This window comes from Petromyzon marinus, chromosome 58 (genome assembly GCF_048934315.1).
Source record: "Petromyzon marinus isolate PM22_M1 ecotype Great Lakes invasive population chromosome 58, UKy_Petmar_22M1.pri1.0, whole genome shotgun sequence".
Classification (NCBI taxonomy): domain Eukaryota; kingdom Metazoa; phylum Chordata; class Hyperoartia; order Petromyzontiformes; family Petromyzontidae; genus Petromyzon; species Petromyzon marinus.
The window spans coordinates 10,525,147-10,552,907 of record NC_133724.1 but is presented as its reverse complement, the minus strand read 5'-3'; the positions used below and the strand labels follow the sequence as shown (position 1 = coordinate 10,552,907).

At 45.4% G+C, this 27,761-nt stretch overlaps 1 protein-coding gene and 1 non-coding gene across 3 annotated transcripts in view; both read left to right on the top strand.

Annotated features, from left to right (window-relative positions):
- The window catches only part of NUP85 (nucleoporin 85), a 50,315-nt gene that overhangs the window by 15,027 nt on the left and 7,527 nt on the right, over positions 1-27,761 (top strand). For both annotated transcript variants that reach the window (XM_032976177.2, XM_032976176.2), the window contains exons 6-15: positions 1,636-1,679; positions 6,777-6,846; positions 10,136-10,257; positions 10,865-11,002; positions 11,642-11,758; positions 15,487-15,615; positions 17,970-18,073; positions 18,927-18,995; positions 22,918-22,983; positions 25,218-25,369. In XM_032976177.2, the coding sequence (XP_032832068.2) occupies positions 1,636-1,679; positions 6,777-6,846; positions 10,136-10,257; positions 10,865-11,002; positions 11,642-11,758; positions 15,487-15,615; positions 17,970-18,073; positions 18,927-18,995; positions 22,918-22,983; positions 25,218-25,369 (1,011 nt within the window). The remainder of the gene's footprint in view (positions 1-1,635; positions 1,680-6,776; positions 6,847-10,135; positions 10,258-10,864; positions 11,003-11,641; positions 11,759-15,486; positions 15,616-17,969; positions 18,074-18,926; positions 18,996-22,917; positions 22,984-25,217; positions 25,370-27,761) is intronic.
- LOC116955234 (small nucleolar RNA SNORA35) lies at positions 2,706-2,836 on the top strand. Its single transcript, XR_004404818.1, has one exon. It is a non-coding gene; the product is annotated as a small nucleolar RNA SNORA35 (small nucleolar RNA).

Here is a 27,761-nt window from a genome sequence, read left to right as displayed (position 1 = left end):
CTACTGTACCACATTGACGAAAAAATTATAACAATAGGTTTTATCCTTTATGCCAATAAAACAGGTGTTAAGATGTTCCAACACCAAATAGATACCTTTTGCAAGGCATCAAGTCTGCATTAACCACACATACTATTTGGTATTTGAACATCTTAACACTTGTTTTATTGATTTAAAGCTTTCGCGACTCCTGGAAGTGGACCCCGCAGCAGCACGTGGATCCCGCGAAAGTGGACCCCGCTGCGGGGTCCACTTTCTGCCCCGCCTCCTCCCCCCCCCCCCCCTTCTCTCTTTCCCCCTACTGCCGAGGCCTATATAACCTCGTGCCACGGCAGATCTCTCGCCTACTTCAGCAGTTTTTTCTTGCTGTGTTTGTCCCACCTGATGACGATTGCTTGTGTTGCAATCGAAACGTCGTGATCTATTATTTTTCTACCTACATGACTTTACCGAAATAACCAAAGAGTATACCTGTTTTATTGCCAGAAAGGGTAAAATGTGTTCTTTTTTATAATTTGGATACTGGAAAAAAGGTCCCATAGATATAACTGCTCGACCCAAGCTCTACGTGTTCTGCTTCTTGCATTATCTTTGTAACTGTTCATCTTTTGGCGGTCTCTGGTCTAACACTGGTGAAACAAGGCCAATTATTTTCAAAGACAATGCTTATATTACCACAGCATGTTTGTTTCTTCATGTATTGCCACAACTATGTGTGGCTAATGCAGACTTGATGCTTTGAAAAAGGTTTCTTATTTGTTAAAAAAAAAATCTTAACATTGGCAGTAAGGGTAAAACCTATTGTTATTTTTTTCATTTTGGATACTGGTTAAAAGGTTCCATAGATAAGTACCATTTAATAAATAAAAGTTTTTTGGGTTACATCGTGTAAGTATAAATGTGTCGTTAACCCACCACCACCCGACACAGCCAATTAGTAAGGTTTGTCACGTAAACAAAATGTGCCAATCATTTCTGGCAAAATCGCCTGATGGTGCTGGATGTTATTACCAGTGAAACGTCGTACTTAAATTGTAAATGTTGTGGATTTACTCTCCAATACACCAGTGGGCTGAAGTAGTAACTAATTGATTTAACCCAAAAAAAACCCTCTTATGACTAATGTTGATTGCAAAAGCCTATGTGTCAAATAGATAAGTACCATTATTGTGGATAAGTGGACATTGCTTATCGTATGGAGAAAGTCGCCGCCGCCATAGGAATGTGGCATTTCCACCCAATTCTCATGGGGAAAATGTACCAATTAGATGGGGTGTTTCGCTTGAAACTGTCAATCGTCATCACATTGATTCTTCAACTCACCCGGTGAGCTGCTTGCAGCATTAACAATGATTGGCGTGTTAAACTGCTTGTACAATCAACAAATTAACTTTGATGGTGTCAATCGTGATTTTGCCCCAGATCATTACGTGGCCTCACCCAAAGTCCATTGTGAATCGGTACATTGGCTGCTGAGAAGCTGCTATGTTAAATGAATGAGATTATTTCACGTCGCTTTGGCTCGGTTAATGTCATCAAAGTAAGACCCTTGAATCCGTGTGAAATCATCGGAGTCTGATTGATCCATGTTCAACTTGTGTTCGCGTGTGTTTCTGTGCTGTGTGGTGGTGGCAGTGTCAACTGAGGACGATATTAAGTTGGACTATTGCAAAGAACAGGTAAACTGAGATACACCCTTTTTAGAAATATAAAACAAATGAATTGTTTTATGTGGTTGTCTCATGTACAGTAATGCCTCGATGTGCGTATAGTCAATACATGAAGTTTCGGGATAACAAACTTTAGATTTTTTTATGATGATTTTAAACAGAAAGGTCAAAATAATGTAAACAAATACCCTTAAATGTACTCTTTGGTTCTTTTGGTAAAGTCACGTAGGTAGAAAAAATAATAGATTGCGACGTTTCGATCGCAACACAAGCAATCGTCAGCAGGTGGAACAACCACAGCAAGAAAAAACTGCTGAAGTAGGCGAAAAAGATCTGGCGTGGCACGAGGTAATATAGGCCTCGGCACAAGGGGAGTGAGAGAGGAGGTGGGGAGAGAGGGGTTGGGGCAGAAAGTGGACCCCACGGCAGCACCCGGGTCACTGGAGTGAAGTGGACCACCGTGGCAGCACTATAGAAATCGGCTGCAGGGGGTGGAGAGAGAAGTGACCCGGGTGCTGCCACGATGGTCCACTTTCTGCCCCGCCCCCTTTCTCCCCCCACCTCCTCTCTCCCCATCCTACTGCCGAGGCCTATATAACCTCGTGCCACCGCAGATCTCTCGCCTACTTCAGTTTTTCTTGCTGTGGCTGTCCCACCTGATGACGATTGCTTGTGTTGCGATCAAAACGTCGTAATCTATTATTTTTTCTACCTACGTGACTTTACCGAAAGATCCAAAGAGTATGGATTCCTGCAGTCACGAAAGCTTCAAACCATTAAATGTATAATAAATATATCGATCTCCTGTACTATATATAAGAATAGCACTCATAATAACTGTAAATGTGGATTCACTCTTCAACACACCGGTGGGCTAAAGTAGTGAATTATTTGTCTTTTGTCAACGTGACACTTTTTTTGCTGATTGGCCATGTCGGGTGGTGGAGGGTTACGACACATTTATAAATAAACGCGATCTAACCCAAAAACCTTTATTATGAATAATATTGGTCGCAAAAGCCTACGTGTTAAGAATAGCACTGATCGTTGCCCATGGTGCATTATGGTTGCACTTTGGGCTCCATTACAGTGCCAGATCAAGCTCGTCCTCTGAAGAAGGGCTAGACTTATTAGTAGCCTGGCTCTTTCTAAAGTGATGAACAATGCACTCTGTCTTCATAGCAGAAATATGGTTAAGAAACGAGGGGAGATCATTCTTGAAATGTCCACTCACCTGAGACAGCACCACCACGGTGAGGTCAGGACTGCAGATGGTAATGCTTTTCCTCTTAAAATACCGCATATACTCTTTGATAATGCTGTAACATGTCGGGAGTAGGATTATGAAGTTTGGAAGCTTCAAGCCACAAACTGGCACGAAGGCGGCAACTACAAGAAGGTCGTCAAACACTTGGAGGAGAAAGGAGTGTGTTTCGGCAGCTGTAACTGCGACTGAACAGTCTTCTTTAGGATCCACTCTGCTCACCCCACACGGGGAAAGAGCTAGAAAAGGTGACCTAAACATAGTCAGCCTCACTACTTCCCGACTAGATAATCACATCCAGAGGGATCACCATACTGCGGTTGAAACAAAATAAAAGTCGGATAATAAAATTTTGGACCTGGACAACCCTAAAAGTGAACGCCTAGAATGCCGCACTGTAATCGTGACCCAGGAATTCTGACGACACAACATTGATGTGGCTGTCCTTAGTGAGACTCGGTTTGCATGGGGGAGGGGCAGCTCAAGGAACAAGGAGGTGGTTTCCCTTCTTCTCAAAAGGCAGCCAGGAAGATCAATGGCGGCTGCACGGAGTTGGTTTTGCCATCAAGAACGAACTCATCAATCAGCTTGACGAGTTACCTATCGGAATCGGAGAGCACGTCGTGACTCTTCATCTCAAACTGGTAGGGAGCCAATATGCCACTGTCATCAGCGCATATGCCCCAACTCCTGACTTATGGTGAAACAAATTATGCCAACCTTGATCAGGTCCTTTCTACCATTCCTGCGGGAGACAAACTTATTCTTCTCTGTGATTTTGATGCCAGAGTCGGGAGGGACTTAAGCTTCTGGAATGGAACCATCGGCAAGGAAGGAGTGGGAAAATTCAATTCCAATGGCATTCTCCTCTTGACGAAATGCACAGAACATGGATTTATCATCACCAACACCCTGTTTGGCAGAAAAACAAATACAAAACATCATGGCAATATCCACGATCTAAGCATTGGCACTTCTTCCCACAACACGCAATCAGAAACGAACTTGGAACCCACCCCTCCCTTGATGAAGTTATGAAAACCATCAAGCAGATGAAGAACTATAAGACAACTGGAACTGATGGAATCCTTGCTGAAATAAAAAAAGGGGAGAGGAGCTGACATCATGGTTCCGAGTGCTCATCTTGAAGATTTGGAAATATGAGGAAATCCCAAATGACCTCAGGGATGCCATGATTGTGAAAATATTTAATAAATTAGATAAATCCGATTGTGGAAATTACAGTGGCATCACCTTGATGTCCACTGCAGGAAAGATCACTGCAAGAACTCTGCAGAACCGTCTTTTGCCACTTGCTAATGAACTCCTCCCAGAATCCTAATGTGGGTTCAAGCCATCCAGAGGCAAACTGACATGATCTTCACTGCTGACAACTGCCGAAAAAATCTCAGTAACAACACAAACCACTCTACATGGCCGTCTTTGACCTCTTGAAAGCCATAGATTATGTTTACTGAGAAGCACTGTGGAGTAGCCTTCCAAGGTATGGATGTCAACCAAATGTGTCACAATTTTTCACCTTCTGCAAGGTGGTATGCAAGCAGTGATTCTTAGTAATGGATCCATCTCAGATCACTTTGAAGTTAAGACTGGAGTCAAATAAGGCTGTTATCGCCCTAACACTCTCTCAGTATTCCTTGCCGTGATGCTACAGATAACTATTGGCAAGCTTCGAACAGGGGTGGAGCTAAACTACCGAATGGAAGGTAAGCTGTTCAACATCAACCGACTTCGATGTAAAACTAAGACCATCCCAACAGCAGATGTAGAGTTCCATTATGCTGACGATGCTGTAGTGTGTGCCCACTCAAGCGGATCTTCAGGCAATCGTCAAAACTTTTACTGAGGCGAATGAGAAAATGGGACTGACGCTTAATATTGCAACGACTAAGGTCCTCCATCAACCAGTTCTCAATGAGCAGTCCCCAGCTCTGACAATATACATCCGCGGTGAGACTCTGGAAAATATTGAGCATTTTCCATACCTCCGAAGACTTCTTTCACAGAATGCTGATGTCGACAAAGAAATCCAAAATCATTCTTTGGTTCTTTCGGTAAAGTCACGTAGAAAGAAAATAAATTAAATAATAGAGTACGACGTTTCGATTGCAACACAAGCAGTCATCATCAGGTAGAACTAAATTTGAGAGGGACAAAACAGACACGGAGACACACAGACAGACACACAACCAGAGAAGAGACAGCACAGAGAGAGACACAACATAGATACTCTACCTGATGACGGTTGCTTGTGTTGCAATCGAAACGTCATACTCTATTATTTAATTTATTTTCTTTCTACGTGACTTTACCAAAAGAACCAAAGAGTAATTCCTGCAGTCACGAAAGCTTCAAATCCAAAATCGCCTAAAATGTGCAAGTTCAGCTTTCGGTCGGCTGAGGAAAAGGGTGTTTGAGGAACGTGACATTAGGTCTAAAACTAAGATCATAGTTTATCAAGCAGTCATAATCTCTACCTTACTGTATGGACCTTAGACATGGAAAACATACAGTACCATCAACGCCGCCTGCGGAAGATCCTTAAAATCAGGTGGGAAGACCGGTGCACTAACATCAGCATCCTCTCGCAAACAAACACCTCGAGCATTGAGGCCATGATCATTCGACATCAGCTTCGCTGGGCCGGCCATGTCCATATACCCAACTCCATACTCCCGAAGCAAGTTTTCTACTCCCAGCTTAGTCAGGGTGTGCCTTCAAGTGGAGGGCAGAGAAAGTGCTTCAAGGATGTCCTTAAGGCCAACATAAAGAAGTGCACCATTGACACCAACTCATGGGAGACTTGCCCAGGATCACCTCAGATGGAGACAGTCTATTTCAAGGCTCCAAATATTTTGAAACACAACGGCGGAATCAGAAAGAGGAAAAGCGTGAACGGTGGAATCAGCAACACTGCAGCCCGACTTACTAATCCAGCTCCACCCACTCTTTCTGGCCACATGTGCCCGAGCTGCAGCAGAATCTGTCAATCCCAGATCGGTCTCTTCAGCCATCTTCGTATCCACAGATAATCCAACTTTTCTAGGGAAGACAATCCTCGATTGTGAGGGATAGCCATCATTATATGACTAAAATGATGCTTCTACACTGTTCTTTTATTTATGTCAGTTTATATTTTTTAATACTGTGTAAATATAATATCAAGCTATGAAGCGTTTATAGTGTGAAATGGTAACTTATGAAGTCTGGGAACAAATCGTCATAGGGCGAAAGTAATAAGTGAATACACAAAGTTTAAATACACAAAAGAAGCTCCAGGAGCACCTCTACTTCATGTATCGAGGTATTATTGTATATATATTTTTTTACAGAGCTGCTCAGTATGGGCCCATAGGCCCAAAAGACCAAGCGACCAGTTGTAATAGATAAGTGTAACACCATAATAGAGATCTTGGAGTTAGATCGCGTAAATATTAATGTGTCGTCAAGCCTGCCACCACCCGACATGGTCAATTAGTGACAATTTATTACGAGTTCAGCACACCGGTGAGCTGGAGAGTAAACCCACAAAATCCTTTGAAGGCCGGCATGGCACACGGAAAGGTGGGTTGCCAGCATCAAGCCCGGCCACGTTTGTCTCCTGAGTGGTGGTGTTTACACTTCGCGCCAGGTACTTATTTGAGGCAGAATCGACTTAGCGGAGTACCAGGACCGATTCAGATGGTCGTCACTGGTGTTGGACATGAGCGGGAATCGAACTCGGGTTCGTAGCTGTTGCACATATCCATACTCACACATTGAGATGTTTGATGTCAGGGGTAATCGTCAGGGCAATGCCCCTGTGTGTCTCCCTCTCCTAGGTGCAAGCACTGCTGGACTTGGAGCTGATCTGGAATCTGTGCGAGGTTCTTTTTGTCGAAGCAGCTCAAGGTGAGTGACCGTTTACCTCTCCACGTCTCCATGTAAAAGTTATTAACACTGAGGTCCCTGATAATCCTAATGTTGAGGTCCTCAAGTTTATTTGTGTAACCAGGCAAGAACTCTAAAGGCCAGGATAGCTTTAATTTGCAAGTGTGACCTGGGTCACCACAATTCCAAAAATATTGACAAAGCAAAGTTCATCAATTAAGCATTTCGAAATTGGAGCAAAAAAACAGCTAAACCGAAATCAGAGCAAAGATAACCAAGTAGAAATCAGAGTAAACACAACTGCAGAACAGAAGTAATTGAAACAGTTGCCAAACATAATCAAGATTAACAATGTAAACGTCGTTTAACAAAAGTTGGCGTGGACTAACTATTATTGAAAACGATTCATCGCTAAAATGAAGTTACAGATACATCATAGTAGTTGTTGTGATTATTGTGCTCTATACTCTTTGGTTCTTTCGGTAAAGTCACGTAGGTGAAAAAAATGAAATAAATAAATCACGACATTTCGATTGCAACACAAGCAATCATTATCAGGTGTGACAACCACAGCAAGGAAATGACTGAAGTGGGAGAGAGACCAGGGTTAGGGCAGTTAAATAAGTCAGGGAGGGGGAGGGTTGGGGGGGGGGGTGAATGGTGCGAGGAGTGCGTACACTGCAGGTAACATTATTGTCCTCTTTATGTGAACAGGCAGGAAAATGTGTCAGATTTGGGAAATGATGAAAAACATAAGAATAGGTTTTACCCTTTCTGGCAATAAACCAGGAGGTGTTAAGATGTTTAAACACCAAATAGGTAACTTTTGCAAGGCATCAAGTCTGCATTAAGCACACATACTTGCGGCAAAACATGCAAAGAAACATTCTGTGATAATATATGCATTGTTTTGTTGTGGCCTGACAAGGTCCCGTAGATATGACTGCTCGACCCGAGCTATAAGTGTTCTGATACTTGTGTTGTCTTTGTACTGTTGTTTTCCTTTTGGCAATTTCTGGTCTAACATTGGCGGGACAAGGCCATGAAGAAGGCTGTCTCTAGTGTAATCCCATTAGTTCCCTTCTGATAAGTAGGATGGGGATGGTTTAGTTTTATTTGTATGTGTTTGTGCGATTTGTTTACCCTTCTTGTTCTTTGCACTACTATCATGTTTTTGTATTTGTAGTGACTTGTAGCGTCACTACCATGTGGGCCTACACACACACACACACACGTGTGACGTCACTACGCGGGGGAGCGTCACTACCACGCGGGTCCACACACACACACATGACGTCATCACGTCTGGATGCGGGAATGACATCACGGCCGGTTCGGGGGGGTCTGGAGGCCGTGGGTCAGTACCGCGGGGGTTGTGTGAGGCCGTGGCACTCTGGACGAACCCAGCTGGACACTGACCGGATCAAGGTGGGGGCCGGGGGCCACGTGGACAGGGAAAGAACCTCGAGAGTTTTTGAAAGTGGGGGTGGTCAAGGTGTGGCCCGGACACGCCGAGGCGCATATAAGCGGCTTCCGCACCGGCTTGGGTCCGGGATGAAGATGCCTCATGAAGATGCCTCGTGAAGAAAAAGAGTCAAGCCTCAAGTCAGCGTGGCCAACCAGTAGCCCTCCTGGCTTGGCCATGCTATCCGTATCAGAGTATCAGTGTTAGCAAGTGACAGTGTGTGTTAGCGAGGATAGGTCGGTGGTCACCACCCTATGTTAGAGTTACCCATTGTGTTAACAATAAATAGTGTTGCCTTCCAAGTTCAGTGTGTGCGCCTCTATCGAACCATTACATATTACTCATTGTTTTTTTTTCGGTAAAGTCACGTATGTAGTAAAATTATATTAAAATAAATCCATCACGACGTTTCGACCACAATACAAGCAATCTTCATCAGGTGTAAAAAAAAACAATAGCACATAGGGTGACATCAATGCAGTTTAATGCTCTCTATGTGTTGTGTTGATGTCACCCAATGTGCTATTATTTTTTTTACACCTGATGAAGATCGCTTGTGTTGCGGTCGAAACGTCGTGATTGATTTATTTTAATATAATTTTATTACATACGTGACTTTACCGAAAAAACCAATGAGTAATTTATGCAGTCACGAAAGCTTTAATTCTTTATTAACACACTTCTGCGGGGAAGTTATCTTTACAATTCTGTCCTAAACATATTGCGCCCCCTTACATTTTCCTGCCCCTCCCCCCTCTTCTGTTGCTGCCGTGCCCTCTTGCTTTCTTTGGCCCCTCCCCCCTCCCGCCACATCTACTGCATATTTTAAGCCTCTGTCTGTTCATCCCTCAAGCCCTTTCTTGCTTCTCTGTCCGTCTTTCCTCTTCTTACCTCTTGTGTCTCTGTATATGTTTTTCTGCTATCTTGTACCTCGTATATGTTCACTCTGTCTATGCTGGTATGTTCAACCCAGAGGATGAACACGAAATGTAGCACTCTTCTGAAATTCGTGGTCTGCCAGGCAAGTGTCTGTCGTTGGCCGACTGGTTTTGCATCACGTAAATTTTTCTTAGGTTTGTTGAATTCTCGCCTCTTATCTTCTTGTTGTATTTACCTCCGTGCAGTTTAACGCTCTCTATGTGTTGCGTTGATGTCACCCTGTGTGCTATTTGTTTTTTTACACCTGATGAAGATTGCTTGTGTTGTGGTCGAAACGTCGTGATTGATTTATTTTAATATAATTTTCCTATATACGTGACTTTACCGAAAAAAACCAATGAGTAATTTATGCAGTCACGAAAGCTTTTATTCTTTATTATCCATTACATATTGTTATGACATTTGACTCACCCCTTACTGGACATCTGTGAACAAAAAGAGCTTTAGCTTATCGAATTATTTCAGTGTAAATAAATGTTCTGATTCTAATCATTCCTTGTAAATCGCGTCTCAAAACGCTGCTGCGGGATTTGTAATGCTGCGTGTAGTTGTATGCATGGAGGTGCAGGAAACCACAGCCAAGTGGCGAGGGCAACAGCTCTGAACTTTACCTACCAAAATTAAATCGTTTAGTTTCCTTTATTGCCCAAGCTCTGTCCTACATTTGGATGTTTGGCCAACTCTATTAACAGGTGTTTAAATATGTGGGAGGAAAACCAGAGTACCTGGAGAAACCCCAAGAAAGCGTACAGATGTATGAAAATGAACATTTGAGAACACATGGGAATGATCCCACTTGCTGTACTGTCATCATACCCTGGCGAACCGGGAGACAGCGGACTTTGATGTCTGCAGCAGGGTTGAGGCTTGGAGTTTCACGAGCGTCTGTGGTGTGCTGCATTGTAGCTGGCCTCCTGGTGCCCCTGCTGCTGGACTGGGTGCATCTACACGGAAGTCACGTGGAGACGCAGGCGCAGCTCGTGCTGAGCAGCAGCAACCCAGGACAGCACCCTCAGTATTGGGACACGGTAAGCACGCCCCTGGCAGCACGCTCAGCACTGGGACACGGTGAGCACCTTCCTGGCGGCACCCACAGTACTTGGACACGGTGAGCACGCCCCTGGCAGCACACTCAGAACTGAGACACGGTGAGCACACCCCTAGCAGCACGCTCATTACTGGCACACGGTGAGCACGCCCCTGGCAGCACGCTCAGCACTGGGACATGGTGAGCACATTCCTGGCAGCACGCTCAGTACTGGCATATGGTGAACATGCCCCTGGCAGCACGCTCAGTACTGGAACATGGTGAGCACACCCCTGGAAGCATGCTCAATACTAGCACATGGTGAGTACACTCCTGGAAGCTCATCAACGCTGGTAGGAGCCTGCTTGACTTATTTGCAGCCCATGGGCTTTTAATCACCAATACACTCTTCCGGCATCGGCGCATCCACGCGACATGGATGCACAATGGGTCCTGGGAAGAATATCTGCTGAACTAGAGAGTGCAACAGCAGATACTGTGTACCTTGCCGGCTTTTATAGATACTCGTTAACAGCACTTGCCCCAATAGTCTGTTTAAGGCTACGTGGGGGATCTTTGTCTAACCCTGTTGTTGATGCCGGTTGCAGGTGCTGGGCTTTGTGCTTCAGGGCCGCATAGGAGAGGCGCGACAACTGCTATCCCACACAGCCTCCTCCGTGCCCCCCGGCTCTCGGAGTCTGGTTAAGCACATGGACACGTTGCTCAAACGGATGCCCTTCTATACGGTGCGTACACACACACTCGTACACACTGTGTGCGTGATGTTATTTCCTTGCCTGGTATACAAGAGGTCGTGAGTTCGATCCCGACCTTGATGCCTGCTATATATTTGGAGTTTGTGTGTCTCTCTCTCCCTCTGGTTGTGTGGATTTTTCTCTGGGTCCTCCGGTTTTTCCCTCCACATTCATATAATCAACGTGTGTTTAAGAATATTTGGCTGTTAAAAATGTCCACATGATAATAAGCCACTTCGTTGAGCTATCATTTGTGGCCAGGTTGCCTCTGAAAAAGAGCGATATAGCTCAGTGGGCCTTATCCTGGTAAAATAAAATAAAAAAAATGTGTTTAGTTTACAAGACAAAGAGCCCCCTTATAGCCTCAACATACTTTTTCGGTTTCCTCTTCAACACCGGTGTGCTGAACTCGTAATGAATTGGCATGTTTTGTTTACGTGACAAACCTTACGAATTGGCGTTGTCGGGTGGTGGTGGGTTTAACGACACCTTGATATTTACGCGATCTAACCTAAAAAACCTCTCATAGAACGTGTTAGCGGCGGTGTTGGTGGCGGTGTGTGGGAATGTGTGGTGGTGATGTGTGGTGGTGGTGCGTGGGAATGTGTGGTGGTGGTGGTGCATGACCAGGCCTCGCAGTCCCTGGCCGAGTTCGACTTGAGGTGGAGACACTGGCAGGAGGAATGCCAGAGTGTGCTGCGGGAGGGAGCCTTTGCCTCTCACCAGCACCTGGAGCTCCTGTGTAAGGTGAGTGGGGAAATTCTCTCCTCTGGTTTTAACCCGAGGTCACCATCTCACTGCGTCGCCCCGGGGTGTGATGGCGATATAGCAACGTGGCGATACAGCAGCTGGATTCATTTCCATTGGAACAGGAATTGAGCGATACCCGCCTCGCCGCTGTGGCGAAATGTTAACTACCTCGGCTGGTATACAGGAGGTCGTCGGTTCGATCCCGACCCTGATGCATGTATATTTTGGAGTTTGCGTGTTTTCTCCGTGGTCGCGTGGATTTTTCGCCAGGTCATCTGGTTTTTTCCTCCACATTTAGAAACATGCGTTTAGAGTATTTGGCTGCTATAAGTTTCCACTTGATAAGCCACTCTTTGCACTATCATCTGTGTCCAGGCTGTTTCTGAAAAAAAGCTATATACCTGGTAAAAAAAATTAAGTTTAGTCTAAAATAGTTTAAGAATTAGGTGATTGAATGGGATTTTTCCAGACGTCCCAATATAGGACTGCAGAGCTTGGGAAATTGGTGCCATTAGTGCTGGCTGCCTTCACCGCTTTATTGTTGCATCTTGCGTCTCTGACATTGAAGGAAACTGTGCACATATACTAATTTCTAACTAACTTTAAGAAAAACTTACTACCAATCGCACCTTTCAAGTAAATGATCAGACAATAAAATTGGCTTTCCCATGCCTGTCGCACAATACCTCGCTGATCTCGTCAAGGAGCATAAACGATCATCATGCTAACTCCGTTCATCCTCGCAGCAGCGGCTGTTGGCTTGCCATCGAACAAAGACGGTCACCACATTGCCCTCTTTCAGATGCGCTTCAGTGGCCGTCTGGATCGCTCTTCCTTCTGCTATTCGGAAGCCACTCGAGCTATGCACTTTTAAATCATCAAGATTGAAAACTCCTTTTTTATAACTTATATTTGTGTTTAGTTTGTTGTCCTTCCCCCTCACCTCCGATTAGACGTTTGGCTATGTACGGTGTGAAAGAAGTTCAACATACGTACATACACATAAAAACTATGCAGTAGCAGTTCACGTCCTTTGGACGTGACTGTCAGTCCGTCCGTCCTTCCAGACGTGACGTCCTGCCAAGCCAGCTGGCCAGCAAACTATGTTTGAATATACTGGGAATGATCAGTTTAAAACACGACTTCAACTGATGCGATGTTAACTGATCAGCTATGTCCCTTAAGAATTTACTAAGATACAGGAAATACATTCCAGCACTCCAATTGTCCATATGTAAAGTCTTAATAACTCACACATTTTACAATTCAATGAGGAAGAATAATACTAAATCATAGAGCAAAGTAAGTGCAACAATAGATACATAAATATTTATATGGGGTATATTTGCTCACGTTTACATGGGAGACGATGTGGCTTGAGAGTGAGTCGAGATGGAGAGGCGAGCGGTGGAGTTACAGTGAGGGAAAAGAGTATTTGATCCCCTGCTGATTTTGTACGTTTGTCCACTGACAAAGAAATGATCAGTCTATAATTTTAATGGTAGGTGTATTTGAGCAGTGAGAGACAGAATAACAACCAAAAAATCCAGAAGAACGCATGTCACAAATGTTATAACTTGATTTGCATTTTAATGAGGGAAATAAGTATTTGACCCCTCTGCAAAAGATGACTTAGTACTTGGTGGCAAAACCCTTGTTGGCAATCACAGAGGTCAGACGTTTCTTGTAGTTGGCCACCAGGTTTGCACACATCTCAGGAGGGATTTTGTCCCACTCCTCTTTGCAGATGTTCTCCAAGTCATTAAGGTTTCGAGGCTGACGTTTGGCAACTCGAACCTTCAGCTCCCTCCACAGATGTTATATGGGATTAAGGCCTGGAGACTGGCTAGGCCACTCCAGGACCTTAATGTGCTTCTTCTTGAGCCACTCCTTTGTTGCTTTGGCCATGTGTTTTGGGTCATTGTCATGCTGGAATACCCATCCACGACCCATTTTCAATGCCCTGGCTGAGGGAAGGAGGTTCTCACCCTAGATTTGACGGTACATGGCCCCGTCCATCGTCCCTTTGATGCGGTGAAGTTGTCCTGTCCCCTTAGCAGAAAAACACCCCCAAAGCATAATGTTTCCACCTCCATGTTTGACGGTGGGGATGGTGTTCTTGGGGTCATAGGCAGTATTCCTCCTCCTCCAAACACGGCGAGTTGAGTTGATGCCAAAGAGCTCCATTTTGGTCTCATCTGACCACAACACTTTCACCCAGTTGTCCTCTGAATCATTTAGATGTTCATTGGCAAACTTCAGACGGGCATGTATATGTGCTTTCTTGAGCAGAGGGACCTTGCGGGCGCTGCAGGATTTCAGTTCTTCACGGCGTAGTGTGTTACCAATTGTTTTCTTGGTGACTATGGTCCCAGCTGCCTTGAGATCATTGACAAGATCCTCCCGTGTAGGTCTGGGCTGATTCCTCACCGTTCTCATGATCATTGCAACTCCACGAGGTGAGATCTTGCATGGAGCCCCAGGCCGAGGTAGATTGACAGTTCTTTTGTGTTTCTTCCATTTGCGAATAATCGCACCAACTTTTGTCACCTTCTCACCAAGCTGCTTGGCAATGGTCTTGTCGCCCATTCCAGCCTTGTGTAGGTCTACAATCTTGTCCCTGACATCCTTGGAGAGCTCTTTGGTCTTGGCCATGGTGGAGAGTTTGGAATATGATTGATTGATTGCTTCTGTGGACAGGTGTCTTTTATACAGGTAACAAGCTGAGATTAGGAGCACTCCCTTTAAGAGTGTGCTCCTAATCTCAGCTCGTTACCTGTATAAAAGACACCTGGGAGCCATAAATCTTTCTGATTGAGAGGGGGTCAAATACTTATTTCCCTCATTAAAATGTAAATCAATTTATAACATTTTTGACATGCGTTTTTCTGTATTTTGTTGTTGTTATTCTGTCTCTCACTGTTCAAATAAACCTACCATTAAAATTATAGACTGATCATTTCTTTGTCAGTGGGCAAACGTACAAAATCAGCAGGGGATCAAATACTTTTTTCCTTCGCTGTATACGTGCGGTAATATGGGCGAATGACAACAACAAATAATGCAGTATTGTACCTATGCGCCGCTCAAAGTAGTCCCTCCTCCACACAAGAGCAAGCACGCTCAGCACACAAACGCAACTTAGTAGCGAGTGACCATGCAACTTACAAGTGATAGAAGATTTTGTTGATGATGTTTAACTGATGACTTCAACTGATAGTGACGTCCCCTCAATTTTACACATAGTAGTTGGAGGCTTTCGTTACCAACATTATCCATAATAGAGTTTTTCTCTGGGTTAGATCACTGAAATATAAATGTGTCGCTAAAACCTCCACCACCCAACACAGCCAATAAGTAAGGTTTGCCATGTAAACAGTTAATGCGAATTAGTTACTAGTACAGCACTAACCTGTATGTTAGAGAGTCAACCCACATTTACAATTCAAATACCGTGACGTATCACCGATAATTATAACAACCAGCATCAGGCGACAGCCAGAATTTTGAAGAAATCCTCCTCCGGTTTTGGCCAATTAGGTGTGAAGACCAGAGTTGGGGGCTCAATGTATTCATATAAATTACAATGGAGAAATTGAGTCACAAGTGTGATGACATCACATTTATCCCCCTCTATTTAAGACCGAAACAGGAGGATTTATCCACAGTTCTGGCTGTTGCCTGACGAGGTACCGTTGGAACGATTCCCTCGTGCGGTTGTGCAGATCCTGGCCGGGGAGGAGGAGGCGCTGATGGAGAGCAGGGGCCTCATGCGGTGGTACGGCTACATGGTGGCTCGCCTGCTCTACAGCCACCCCACGGCCAAGCCCTCCGAGCTGCAGCACTACGTACAGGTGCGCTTGCTGCAGCACCTCCGCTCATCCTACAAAGACAAAGATCCCCCGTGTAGCCTTAACAGACTGTAGGGGCCAATTGCTGTTAGCGGGTAGCAGCACCTATGAAGGCCGGCACTGGCACACGAGGGGGTGGGTGGTCAGCACCAAGCCTGGCCGCTTTTCTCTCCCCAGTGGCAATGTTTACTACACACTAGGGGAGGCCCAGGACCGGTTTATATAATCGCTTATCACCGGTGGCCGTGAGTGGGAATTTAACTCAGGTCACCGGGCTCGTAGCACAGCACATTAACCGCTACAGTACCCCTCGCAAATACAGACACACACATAGACACAGATATGAAGACATACAGAGATGCACAAAGTCACAGACACATAAAGATACACACATAGACGTAAACACACAGACATAGAGACACAATCTGAGATATACACACAGATTTAAGGCAAAAGTGAGTGTGTATATTGTAGTGTGCATTATAGATGTAGTGTGTATTGTAGTGCAGTGTATAGTATAGTTTATTATTTACACACAAGTGCGCACACACACACTGACCATCCCACGCAGCGCTCCGAGCCTTTCGCCCAATGGCGGTCCAACTCAGATGATTTCACGACAATGATGATTATATGACTGTTATTGCCCTTGGTTTTTCACCAGGAGAGCCTCCCTGAGTGATGACTCTGTTTTGGAGGGAGTCCTGCCAATTGTTCACAGTCCGAGGCGATCTTTGCTACGTAGCTGGGTATTCCCTCATTATTCGTGAGGGGGTACGTTCCGGAGATGCTCGTGAAGATTAAATTTCATGGATAGTGATATTGGCGTATGCGCGACGTCTGCAGATGCTTATAAAGCTTTGAGAAGTTATCTCTCTCTATCTCCTCATTTTATCTCTCATCGCTTTATCTCTTAAAACTTTATCTCATTACTTTATCTCTCTTTCTCTCTCGATGCAGTAGTCGCGCAGAGTTGCAGATGTGATTAGCGCATAGCAAGTTTGGAATAACTAGCGAATCCTGTGTGAAATTGAGGGAGGTTTTGTTACATTACTAATACAGGTTTCCTTTGATTTATGAAAGGGGTGTGTTCTTCAAAAATACACACAGTTACATGAAAATTCTTAAGTCATAACAGCTTTTCCGATTAATTTAATACAAAAAAGCAGGTATGTGTTTCGCGCATTCATTCCAACTCTGCTACCTAAGAATGTACACTTATATCACTTCTCACAATACAAAAATTATAATAAAGAACATAAATACATTTTGACTTAACTTTCGTGACTGCAGGAATTCATATTCTTTGGTTATTTCGGTAAAGTCACGGAGAAAGAAAATTAATTAAATAATAGTATACGGCGTTTCGATTATAACAAAAGCAACCATCATCAGGTAGAACTAAATTTGAGAGAGAGACAAAACACAAACATGGAGACAGACAGACACACAAGCAGAGAGAGACAACACAGAGACACACAGAGACCCAATGCCTCTGTTTTGAGGCCTTATATAGAGAGGGGGGGGGCAGAGAGAGAGGTGGTCTGCTGGAGCAGCTGCTGGAGTAGAGAAATTAGCATGTCAATGAAAGACCCAACAAGACTGAGTCTATAACATTCCTCTTGGTTGAAATTGTGTCTGTGTCTGTATATATGAATGGCTTCATGAACGAATCTTTGTTGATAGCCAGTTGGCCTGCAAAGTACCATCGTCTTAGAGAAATCAATTTCGTGTGAGCCAGCTGCATTAAATAATGATTAGCCACGGCAGAAGTATTGGTCCTACCGTGTTTCAAATCTGCCTTATGTTCACGAACACGGTCCAAGACATGTCGCTTAGTTTCCCCAACCAAAAAGATTTCCAAAATCGTGAACAAACACAAGATCCAGGTCCGATTTAACAAAGTACAAAAAATTCGTGATCTGATACCATCTGTGAAGGACAAGATTCCTGACATGTAATATCCCGGCGTCGACAAACTAAGCTGTATCTGCAGCAGCAGTTACATTGGGGAAACTAATTAATTTAATATAACAGAAATAACTAACATTTTAGGGCACTCACCAAAAGATCTCCTGCATGTTGGAATGACTGGCGAGGCAATGTGGAGGCATTACTGCTGCACTGGATAGGGACACAGTGATGCTGTCACGGATAGATGACGCAGCCCTCCCGAGTGGCCTCTTGTTTGATGATCTCACCATTTGTGGCGTAGTGAAATTTCGTTAACGGGGAGAATCCGATTTAGTCAATCGAAAAGTGTCCATAGAGGAGGATTATCTCCACAATTCTGGCTGTAAAAGGAATGGAGGGCAGGAACCGGGAGATGAGGGTTTTGATGGTGCGGCCTGGCGCAGGCGGCCTGCTGTGTGTATGGGAACGACGCGGCCTCCTCCCCGCTCGACCAGCTCCTGCAGGTCGTGTTCGACATGAACCTACACCAGCTGCTCAAGGACTGCAGGCGAGGGGCCTTATTCTCACTCACACACTCACCTTTCAAGGAATGCACTCATTTGCAGTGAACTCACTCACTGACAAGAACTCACTCACTGACAGGGAACTCACTCACTCACTCGGAACTCACTCAGAGAGAACTCACTCACAGGGAACTCACTCACAGGGAACTCACTCACTGACAGGGAACTCACTCACAAGAAACTCACTCACAGGGAACTAACTCACTCAGAGGCAACTTACTCGCTCACAGGCAAGTTACTCACAGGGAACTCACTCACTCACAGGGAACTAACTCACTCACTCGCATGGAACTCATAGGGAACTCACTCACAGGGAACTCATTCACATGAAATTAATTTACTCACAGGGAACTCAGGCAACTCGTTCATTCAGCGGGAACTCACGTTCTCACCGGGATCTCACTCACAGGGAATTCACTCACTCACAAGGAATTCACTCACTGACAGGGAACTCACTCGCAGGGAACTCACTCACAGGCAACTCACTCACTCACAGGGAACTCACTTACATGGAACTCTCTCACTCACAGGGAACTCACTGACAGGGAATGCACTCGCAGGCAACCTGTTCTATTCGACGCAACTATATTGGAAAAAAACAGGTTAATAATAATTTGCGTCATTATATAAATACAAGTTACAGAATACGCATGTGTTTTGAGATGGGAAGGAGGCGTGTGTTGTGCATATTGTCACTTGTGCTCTCCGTGGTGCTGACAGTGGTTTTTGCATTTTGAGACTGAAAGGGGGGGGGGGTGCTTGGTGTGGGACACGTTCAGTGTTGTGGCCTTTGTGGATTTGCCAACTGACCCAAATGTTCTTATTATCTCTCTGCAGCTTGGCGCTTAACAACTGGTGGTTCGTGGCGCATCTCAGTGACCTGCTGCATCACTGTCAGCAACTCCAGTAAGAGCCAGCGCCTCGTGCTACGCATAGAAAAGACAAAGATCCGCTATGTAGCTTTTCAACTACTCACTAAGAGCACTTGCTCCAACAGCCTGTTAAATGCTATGTGGGGGATCTTTGTATTTTGTATACGTGTATGTGTGGGGTCAAGGGATGGCTCCTAATTGGTCAACTTTGTTGTGTATGCTAATGGTGTGGGAATTCATATTCTTTGGGTCTTTCGGTAATGCCATAATAACAATATCACGACGTTTCAATCGCAACACAAGCAATCGTCATCAGGTGAAAAAAGAGGGGGAAAGCTGCTGAGGCAGGCTGTTTATAAGGTTTAGAGATGGGTGGGTCAGCTAATGTTAATGTAGTAATGATTATTAACTTGTTTATTTCTAATATAGTTGCGTGGGAATTGCTGTTCACTCTGATAATTAGTTGGAGAAATCTACTGCTGGACCTGGAGTATGCCACTAAGAGGTGGGGCCTTATCAGCCACCAAAACAGAGCGCCTACCTGGGTATTTTATCCCATCAATTCCTCCGCCACCTCAACTCCTCCTGTTTGATTAACTGGAGCAGTTGTGGAGAGAGAGGAGGTGTTCCCATACATGAGCAGTGTGCTTAAGACCAGCTCCAGAGGTCTCAATCTGGATCAGTTTAACACGTAGTAGTCGTAGGCTTCCTCAACCAATATTATCCATAATAAAGGTTTTTTGGGTTAGATCACGTAAATATAGTGTCAACAAACCCACCACCACCCGACACAGCCAATTAGTATGGTTTGTCATGTAAACAAAGCATGCCAATTAGTTACTCCTTCCCTGTGGAAGAGATATGTGGATGACACTTTCGTAATTTGGCCACATGGCCTCTCAGCATTGAACTATTTCCTAGACCACATAAATTCCAGACTCCCATCCATCAAATTCATCATGGAAGTGGAGAAAGATGGCAAGCTGCCATTCTTGGATGTTCTGTTTGAGAGGAGGCCTGATGGATATTTGGGACATTCTGTTTACAGGAAGGCCACCCACACAGATTCCTACTTGAAGCCTGATTTCCACCACCACCCAGCTCAAAATAATTCCCTCATTAAAACACTATACCATAGGGCTCATTGCATCTCTGACCAACACCACCTGGCCAGTGAATTTAAACATGTACATCTGGCCCTCAAGATGAACGGATACTCTGACCGTACTATCCGCCAAGCTGTTTCTCCCGCCATACAGAAACAACCATTTGATACTCCGGTCAAAACCATCACACTACCATATATAGCAGGCGTTACTAAAAAGATCTCCAAAATTCTAAACAAACACAAGACCCAGGTCCGGTACAATACAATACACAAAATCCGTGATCTGATCCCATCCGTAAAGGATGTCATTCCTGACTTACAGTACCCCGGTGTTTACAAATTGAGTTGTACCTGTGGTGACTGCTATATCGGGGAGACGAAACGACATATTTCTGACCGAATTCGCGAACACAAATCAGATTTGAAACACGGCAGAACGAATTCTTCGGCCGTGGCTGATCATTGTTTCAACACAGCAGGTTATCATGATATCTTTTCCAAGACCAAGGTGCTCTGCAAGCCGTCTGGATACCACCAAAGGTTTGTCCATGAGGCCATCCAGATATACAAACATAGACATAACTTCAACCGAGAAGATGGATTCAAATTGAGCAATCATTGGAAAGATGTTATTAACCAAATTAAACCCTAGCTGCATTAACAGTTTATATTCATATCCACATCACCAGTCTTTTACTCCCAGCCTTGCACATCACTTGGAAATTTGAGATGCAGCTTTCCAATCGTGTCGTACTTTTGTCCGATTCCACTCTCTTCCACTGCTCCCCCCACCTGTGGGACTTGAGCTGTATCCACATCTTTGGTATTTACTCCCCCAGCCCACGCCCCGCCCCCATACCCACCCTGCCCTCGTTTCCCCCCCCCACCCTCCACAGCTATATAAACCCGTGTTAGAGCGATCTCTTTGACATATCTCAGCAACTGTCTTCGCTGTGTTTGTCCCCACCTGATGACGGACGCTTGTGTTGCGCCCGAAACGTCGTGATTTAATTTAGTTGTTTTCATTTATTTTATTGATTTTTTTACCTAAGTGACTTTACCGAAAAAAAACAGAGTAAATAGTTACTCGTTCAGTAACTGATTGGTAATGAATTGGCATGTTTTGTTTACGTGACAACCGTTACTAATCTGAATCAGCGTTATTTTGAATCAGTTGCATAATACTGTGTGGGTGCTACCTGCTCCTTTCGGTCCGTATGAAACACTGAGCCTTCTCGACCACATTTATATGCCCCCTCTTCTACATTCTTGCGAAACATGGAGCCCTTTGTAGGAATAACTGCACAAGCTTGAAACATTCAGGCTGGTCTGTCCACGATCTAGCCTGGGTTTAACCAGATAACATTATGTGAGGCGCTCGCAGATTCTTAAAATAATCTGTACACGGTCCTGTCAATGATCTCCTCCGACAGGCAAGGTGCGTTGGCTGGGAAATGTAGCCCGCATGTTCAGCCACCGCATTCCCAAGTAGCTTCTGTTTGACTGGATAGAGGGGTCTAAACGGGCACAACACATGCTTGAGAAGAGATGGACTGATGAGGTATGGGAGGATGTCGAGCTGAGTGGACTCCCTAAAAATTGGTACCAGTCGTGTCAAAATCGGCCTCTCCCATAACACTTGGGTCTGTCCCATGACCTGCCTGCAAGAACCTTCAATACTTAACATGACAACTTTAAAATGCTCCTAGCCTTGAACACTCCAATTAAATGTTGACTTTGATTAGTCAGGTCGGCTATGTACGGTGTGAAAGAAGTTCAACATACATACAAGAGCTGTGGTGATGTTGCTGCCTCTTGGTGGTGCAAGGTGGCAGTTGTATATAAGTATCTACATCAGTGCCGTCGTGTACAAGTGTAGCGAGTCCAACTAAATCGCAGATGGTACCTTGGGAGCAACACTATTTATTACACATTAACACGCAACGCAACACGATCTACACTCGGGTCTCGAATGCACATCTAACCACGCTACGGCAGAACTAGACACGGTTCGCTATCCCAGTCCGGAACACAAACGGGGTCCCGGACCGCATGGCTAGAGGCTTCTTCTCCCCGACGTGGATCTTCGTAACACCAGCACACGAAGAACCTCGAGCTCCTCACAGGGCCCTCGTTATATGCCCCTGGGCTGGGGCTGGCTCCACCCTTCGCCCCGCCCACCTTCCAGGTCTCTCGAGCTCCTTCTCGAAAGTTCCTGAGAGCTCCTTTGGACCACGTGACCGCCCCACTGCCCCTGTCCACCGGTGGCCCCATCCAATATTGTCTGGTAACGTGACAGCAGGTCATCCAGCGTATCATGCCCCAGAGTCACCCTGACTGGCTGACGCTCCCTCACCGGGAGCCGGCACCGCACACTGCTCGTGGTGCCTCCGCGCTAACCAGCGCTCACCCAAGCCCTGCTAGGGCTGGTACTACATCCCGTAACCCGGCCGTGGTTTCGCAAGCCCCGGCACCATACAGTGAAAAGCACAGTCACTACACGAGTGTGTGTGAGCGTGTGCTTGGTCGTACAATGGTTAGCGCGCTGCGCTACAAACCTGGATACCTGAGTTTGATTCCCACTCACAGCCAAGAACCAGTCCTGGGCCTCCTCCCCTAGGTTGAGTCGGCCTCAAATGAGTACCTGGTGAGGTGCATAAACATCGCCACTGGTGAGACAAAGGTGGTCGGGCCTGGTGTTGGCTACCTACCCCTCGTGTGCCGTGCTGGCCTTCATAGGTGCTCGCCAACTTCACTTGCCCCAGCAGTCTATTAAGGCTATACAGGGGATCCGTGTCTCTGTGTGTTTTTGGTCATGTGTAATTGTGAATTAGCGGTTGTGTTGCAGGTCGGGCACCAGTCTGCGTGAGTTCCTCCTCCTGGAATTCGCCACGAACCTCATGGCGCATCACAGGTGGGTTTTCTCTATAACAAGTGCAACTACATTTAATTACATAATTATTGAGTACATTGAACATTCACTTAATTCTCAGGCTATCTTCACGAAGGAAGGCACTGCTGGCTTTCACAGATGGTCTGAAGTATCTATGTATGTGATATTTTTGCCCATACATATATACATACACAGATAGCATGTTTCTTTGCATATTTTGGCACAAGTATGTGTGGTTAATGCAGACTTGATGCCTTGTAAAAGGTATCTATTTGGTGTTTGAACATCTTAACACCTACTCTTTGGTTCTATTTGGTAAAGTCACGTAAAATTATAAAACAACAGACATGACATAGTCATCCTCTCAGCCGATAAAGGCAACGCTACTGTAATTATGGATAAAGATTCATACAACAACAAATTCAGAATCTGCTCAACGATGGAAGTTACTCAAAAATTAAAAATGACCATACTAATAGCCTAGCGATAAAAACCAACAAGATCATCACAAGTTCGACCTCCCTAATCGACCCAACTAAACGTCCCTCCCTTAAACCTTCTGCTGCAAGACCCCCTAGATTCTATGGTCTTCCCAAGATTCATAAAGAAGGCACCCCACTACGACCCATCGTATCCACGATCAACTTCCCTAGCCCGATTTCTGTCAGATACCTTGCTGCCTTTCACTGGCAAGACCGCCTCAGCAGTACTTAACGCAGCCCAATTGGTCTCTATGGTCAAAGACGTTGTACTGTCCCCTGGCGATATCCTTGTCAGCTTCGATGTGGTCTCTTTGTTCACCAAGGTCCCAGTACCTGATACCATTGAAATAATTGAAATATGGTCCAACATGGACTAGACCCCGATACACCTGCACTGGTTAGGCACTGCCTCAACAATACTTACTTTACTTGGAATGGCTCCTTCCAGTACACAAAATCCGTGACCTGATCCCTTCCGTGAAGGATGTCATTCCTGACTTACAGTACCCCGGAGTTTACAGATTGATCTGCACCTGTGGTGACTGCTATATCGGGGAGACGAAATGACATGTCTGACCGAATTCGCGAGCACAAATCAGATTTGAAACACGGCAGCACGAATTCTTCTGCCGTAGCTGATCACTGTTACAACGCTGTGGGTGATCACGATATAATTTTCTCCCGATATCAAGGTTCTTTGCAAACCCATGGGTTTTTATCAGAGATTTGTTCATGAGGCAATTCAGATTTACAAACACAGACACAATTTCAACCGAGAAGATGGTTTCAAATTAAGCAACCATTGGAAAGATGTTCTAAATCGAACCAAACATTAAACTAATTTTCAATGGTACAGTATATTTTTTCAAGTAGTGGTATCCCAAACTTTTGCAGCTGCTTAAATTCCCTTTTCACACCATCAATATGTAAACTACCCCTCCCCCCTTCGCCGGTCTGCACATGTTCACCCCCTCTACACCGTTCATCATGCTAAGTCCGCCAATTAAATGCTAATTTTTATGCTAATTCCTTTGTCAAGGCACCTTAATTCCTCTCACACAAGCTTAAAGGTCGCAGTCTGAGCTTGGCTGTGTTCACTCCAGCGCTGTCCTCGAGACAGTCTGGTCCCTTCACCTGATGAAGGCCACTTGTGTTGTGGCTGAAACGTCGTGAAATTTTTTTAATATATTTTTTTGTTGTTTTATACTTTTACGTGTCTTTACCGAATAGAACCAAAGAGTATGGATCCTTGCAGTCACGAAAGCTTCAAATCTAGAATCTTAACACCTCCTGTTTTATTGCCAGAAAGGGTAAAACCTCTACTTATTTTTCATTCGTTGCCCAAAAGTCTATTGTTTATGACTGTGGTGGTGGTGGCGGTTCTGGCCGTGATGGTGGTGCCTGTGGTGGTGGTGATGGCGGCGGTGATGATGGCGGTGGTGAAGGCGGTGGTGACGGTGGCGTTGATGGTGGTGGCGGTGGTGGTGATGTTGGCGGTGGTGGCGGTGGTGGCGGTGGTGATGGTGGTGATGGTGGGGATGGTGGTGGCGCTGGCCGTGGTGGTGATGATGGTGGTGGTAATGGCGGTCATGGTAGTGATGGTTGTGGCGCTGGCCGTGATGGTGGTGGTGGTGATGGCGGTGGTGATGGCGGTGGTGGTGATGTCGGTGATGGTGGCGGTGGTTGCGGGGATGGTGGCGGAGATGGTGGCAATGGCGGTGGCGGCGGCGGTGGTGATGGCGGTGGTCTGTTTGCGTTGGTGCGGTGCCGCAGCCTGTGGAGCCTGGCGCCGGTGTACCTGGACGCGTGCGGTGAGGAGGGCCGCGCTGTCATGAAGCTGTGGCTCGTGCGGCTGCCCCTGCAGAGCGAGCGCAAGGCTCAGAAGGTGCTCAGGATCTGCCAGGAGAGGAACTTGCAGGAGCAGGGTCAGTTTTTTGTTCTTCTCTACGCTGCATTTGCCTGAGCACATGATGCCCACGGGCCTTTAAACAGCAAGTGGCCCTTCAATAAGCAGGGATGTAGTTCGTTTAACGCAGGGTGTAAAGGAGTTCCAGCCCAGGGAAGTCTTGAATTTAGACTTTGTTCCATCTTCAGCACAGTACATCTGTCACTCATCAGGGAATTACTCCGTTGGAGGCGCCGCTCCAAACCCCTTCTATTGGCTCCTTCAATCTCCTCCTCGGTCCTTTCTGGAACGCTTTTCCTTCCAATATTAGGAAGCAAATAGAGCTGTGCACTTTTAAATAATCTAGTTTGAAAACGAATCTCTTTAGAAATGTTGTTGTGTTTAGTTTATTGTCCTTCACCTTCACAATCCCGATTAGCACGGTTGGCAATGTACGGTGCGAAAGAAGTTCTACATACATACATTAGCACGGTTGGATACATACATTGCGAAAGAAGTTCTACATGCATACATTAGCATGGTTTGCTACGTACGGTGCGAAAGAAGTTCAACATACATTTATTAGCATCACTGGCTATGCATGGTACGAAAGAAGTTCAACACACATACAAACATACATGGAACTTTGCCCGACTCTCCACTGATCCCCTTTATTTCTCGTAAAAGGCTCTTTCCAATAACCCTGATGACTAATCAGATTTAGATGGTTCTCCACCCTCCAGTCAGATTGAGCACCCTACGTCCAGCAGCTCTTCTCCCTGTGAGAGCTCCTCACCAATGAGAGTCGAGCGTGCTTAATTAAACTCACGAGCCAACAGGCCCGGATGAGTATTGATTTATTTATTTTCTGAATTTGGTCCACCTCTTTGCGTCCCTTGCATAGGCAACCCTGGATATATACGGAACGGAACCGGTCCTGAGAGGTTATCCGCAAAGTGAAATTCCGGATGTCGAACCCTCATGGGACCTTTTTTGCCAGTATCCAAAATTATTAAAAAATAATAAGAATAGGTTTAACCCTTTCTGGCAATAAAACAGGAGGTGTTAAGATGTTCAAACATAATAGAGGTTGATCTGCTGTTGGGGCTTTATATAGGCACGGGAGGGGGGGGGGAAGGGGGGTGGGGTTTGTAGAGTCGTGGCTGCAGGAGTTCAGGGGGAGAGGGGGGAGGGTTTGTGGCTTGCAGGGACGGGTGGGGGCTGGAGAAATTAGCATGTCCATGAGCTTGAATTAGTAGACGAAAACAGCACAGGTGGGTGAGTGAAAATCACAGTAGTCAAAACTTGACGTGGTTTATCACGTCCTTCCAATGATTGCTCCATCTGATTCCATCTTCCCGATTAAAGTTTGGTCTGTGTTTGTATATCTGGATGTGTGCCCATTGTGTTGAAACAATGATCCGCCACCGTGTTTCAAATCCGCTTTGTGTTCGCGAACCTGGTCTGAGACACGTCGCTTCGTTTCACCAATGTAACTACTGCCGCAAACACAACTCAGCTAATAGACACCAGGACATTGCATGTCCGGAATCGCATCCTTCACCGATGGGATCAAATCACGGATTTTGTGTACTGTATTGAACCGAATTTGGATCTTGTGTTTGTTCAAGATTTTGGAAGTCCTTTTGGTGACCCCTGCTATGTATGGCAAGGTGATGGTGTTGATTGGGTCCTCAGATGCTTCTCTACCCATGGTTGGGGATGCAGCTTTGCGGATTGTGTGGTCAGAATATCCATTCCTCCTGAGAGCCTGGCGTACGTGCTCAAGCTCACTGGCTAGGTGGTGCTGGTCGGAGATGCAATGAGCCCTATGGTGCAGTGTATTGATGAGGGAATTCTTCTGGTCTGGATGGTGGTGAGAGTCAGGCTTTAGATAGGAATCCTTGTGGGTGGCTTTCCTATAGACAGTGTCCCAATGAGCCATCAGGTCTCTTCTCGATCAAAATATCCTGGAATGGTAGCTTGCTATCATGTTCCACTTTTATGGTGAATTTGATAGATGGGTGTATGGAATTGATGTGGTTGAGAAATTGGTACAGTGCCGGCAGGCCATGTGGCCTGATGACGAACGTGTCATCTACGTATCTCTTCCACAAGGAAGGACGTAGGGTGGATGTCTGAATGGCATCTGTCTCAAATTTCTCCATGAAAACATTCGCTACCACTGGTGATAGGGGAGAGCCCATTGGGGTACCTTCATTCTGTTTATAAAAAGTACCATTGCAGGTGAAGTAAGTGTTGGTAAGGCAGTGCCTTACCAACGAATCTACATCAGAAATTATTTTGTCAGTTTTAGTAGCCAGGCTATTGGTAGGGTCTCTATTAATTTTGGTATAGCAGCCATCATTGAGAAGGTCCTAAATTTTGTTGTTGTATGTGGTTTTATCCATGATGACAGTGGCATTGCCCTT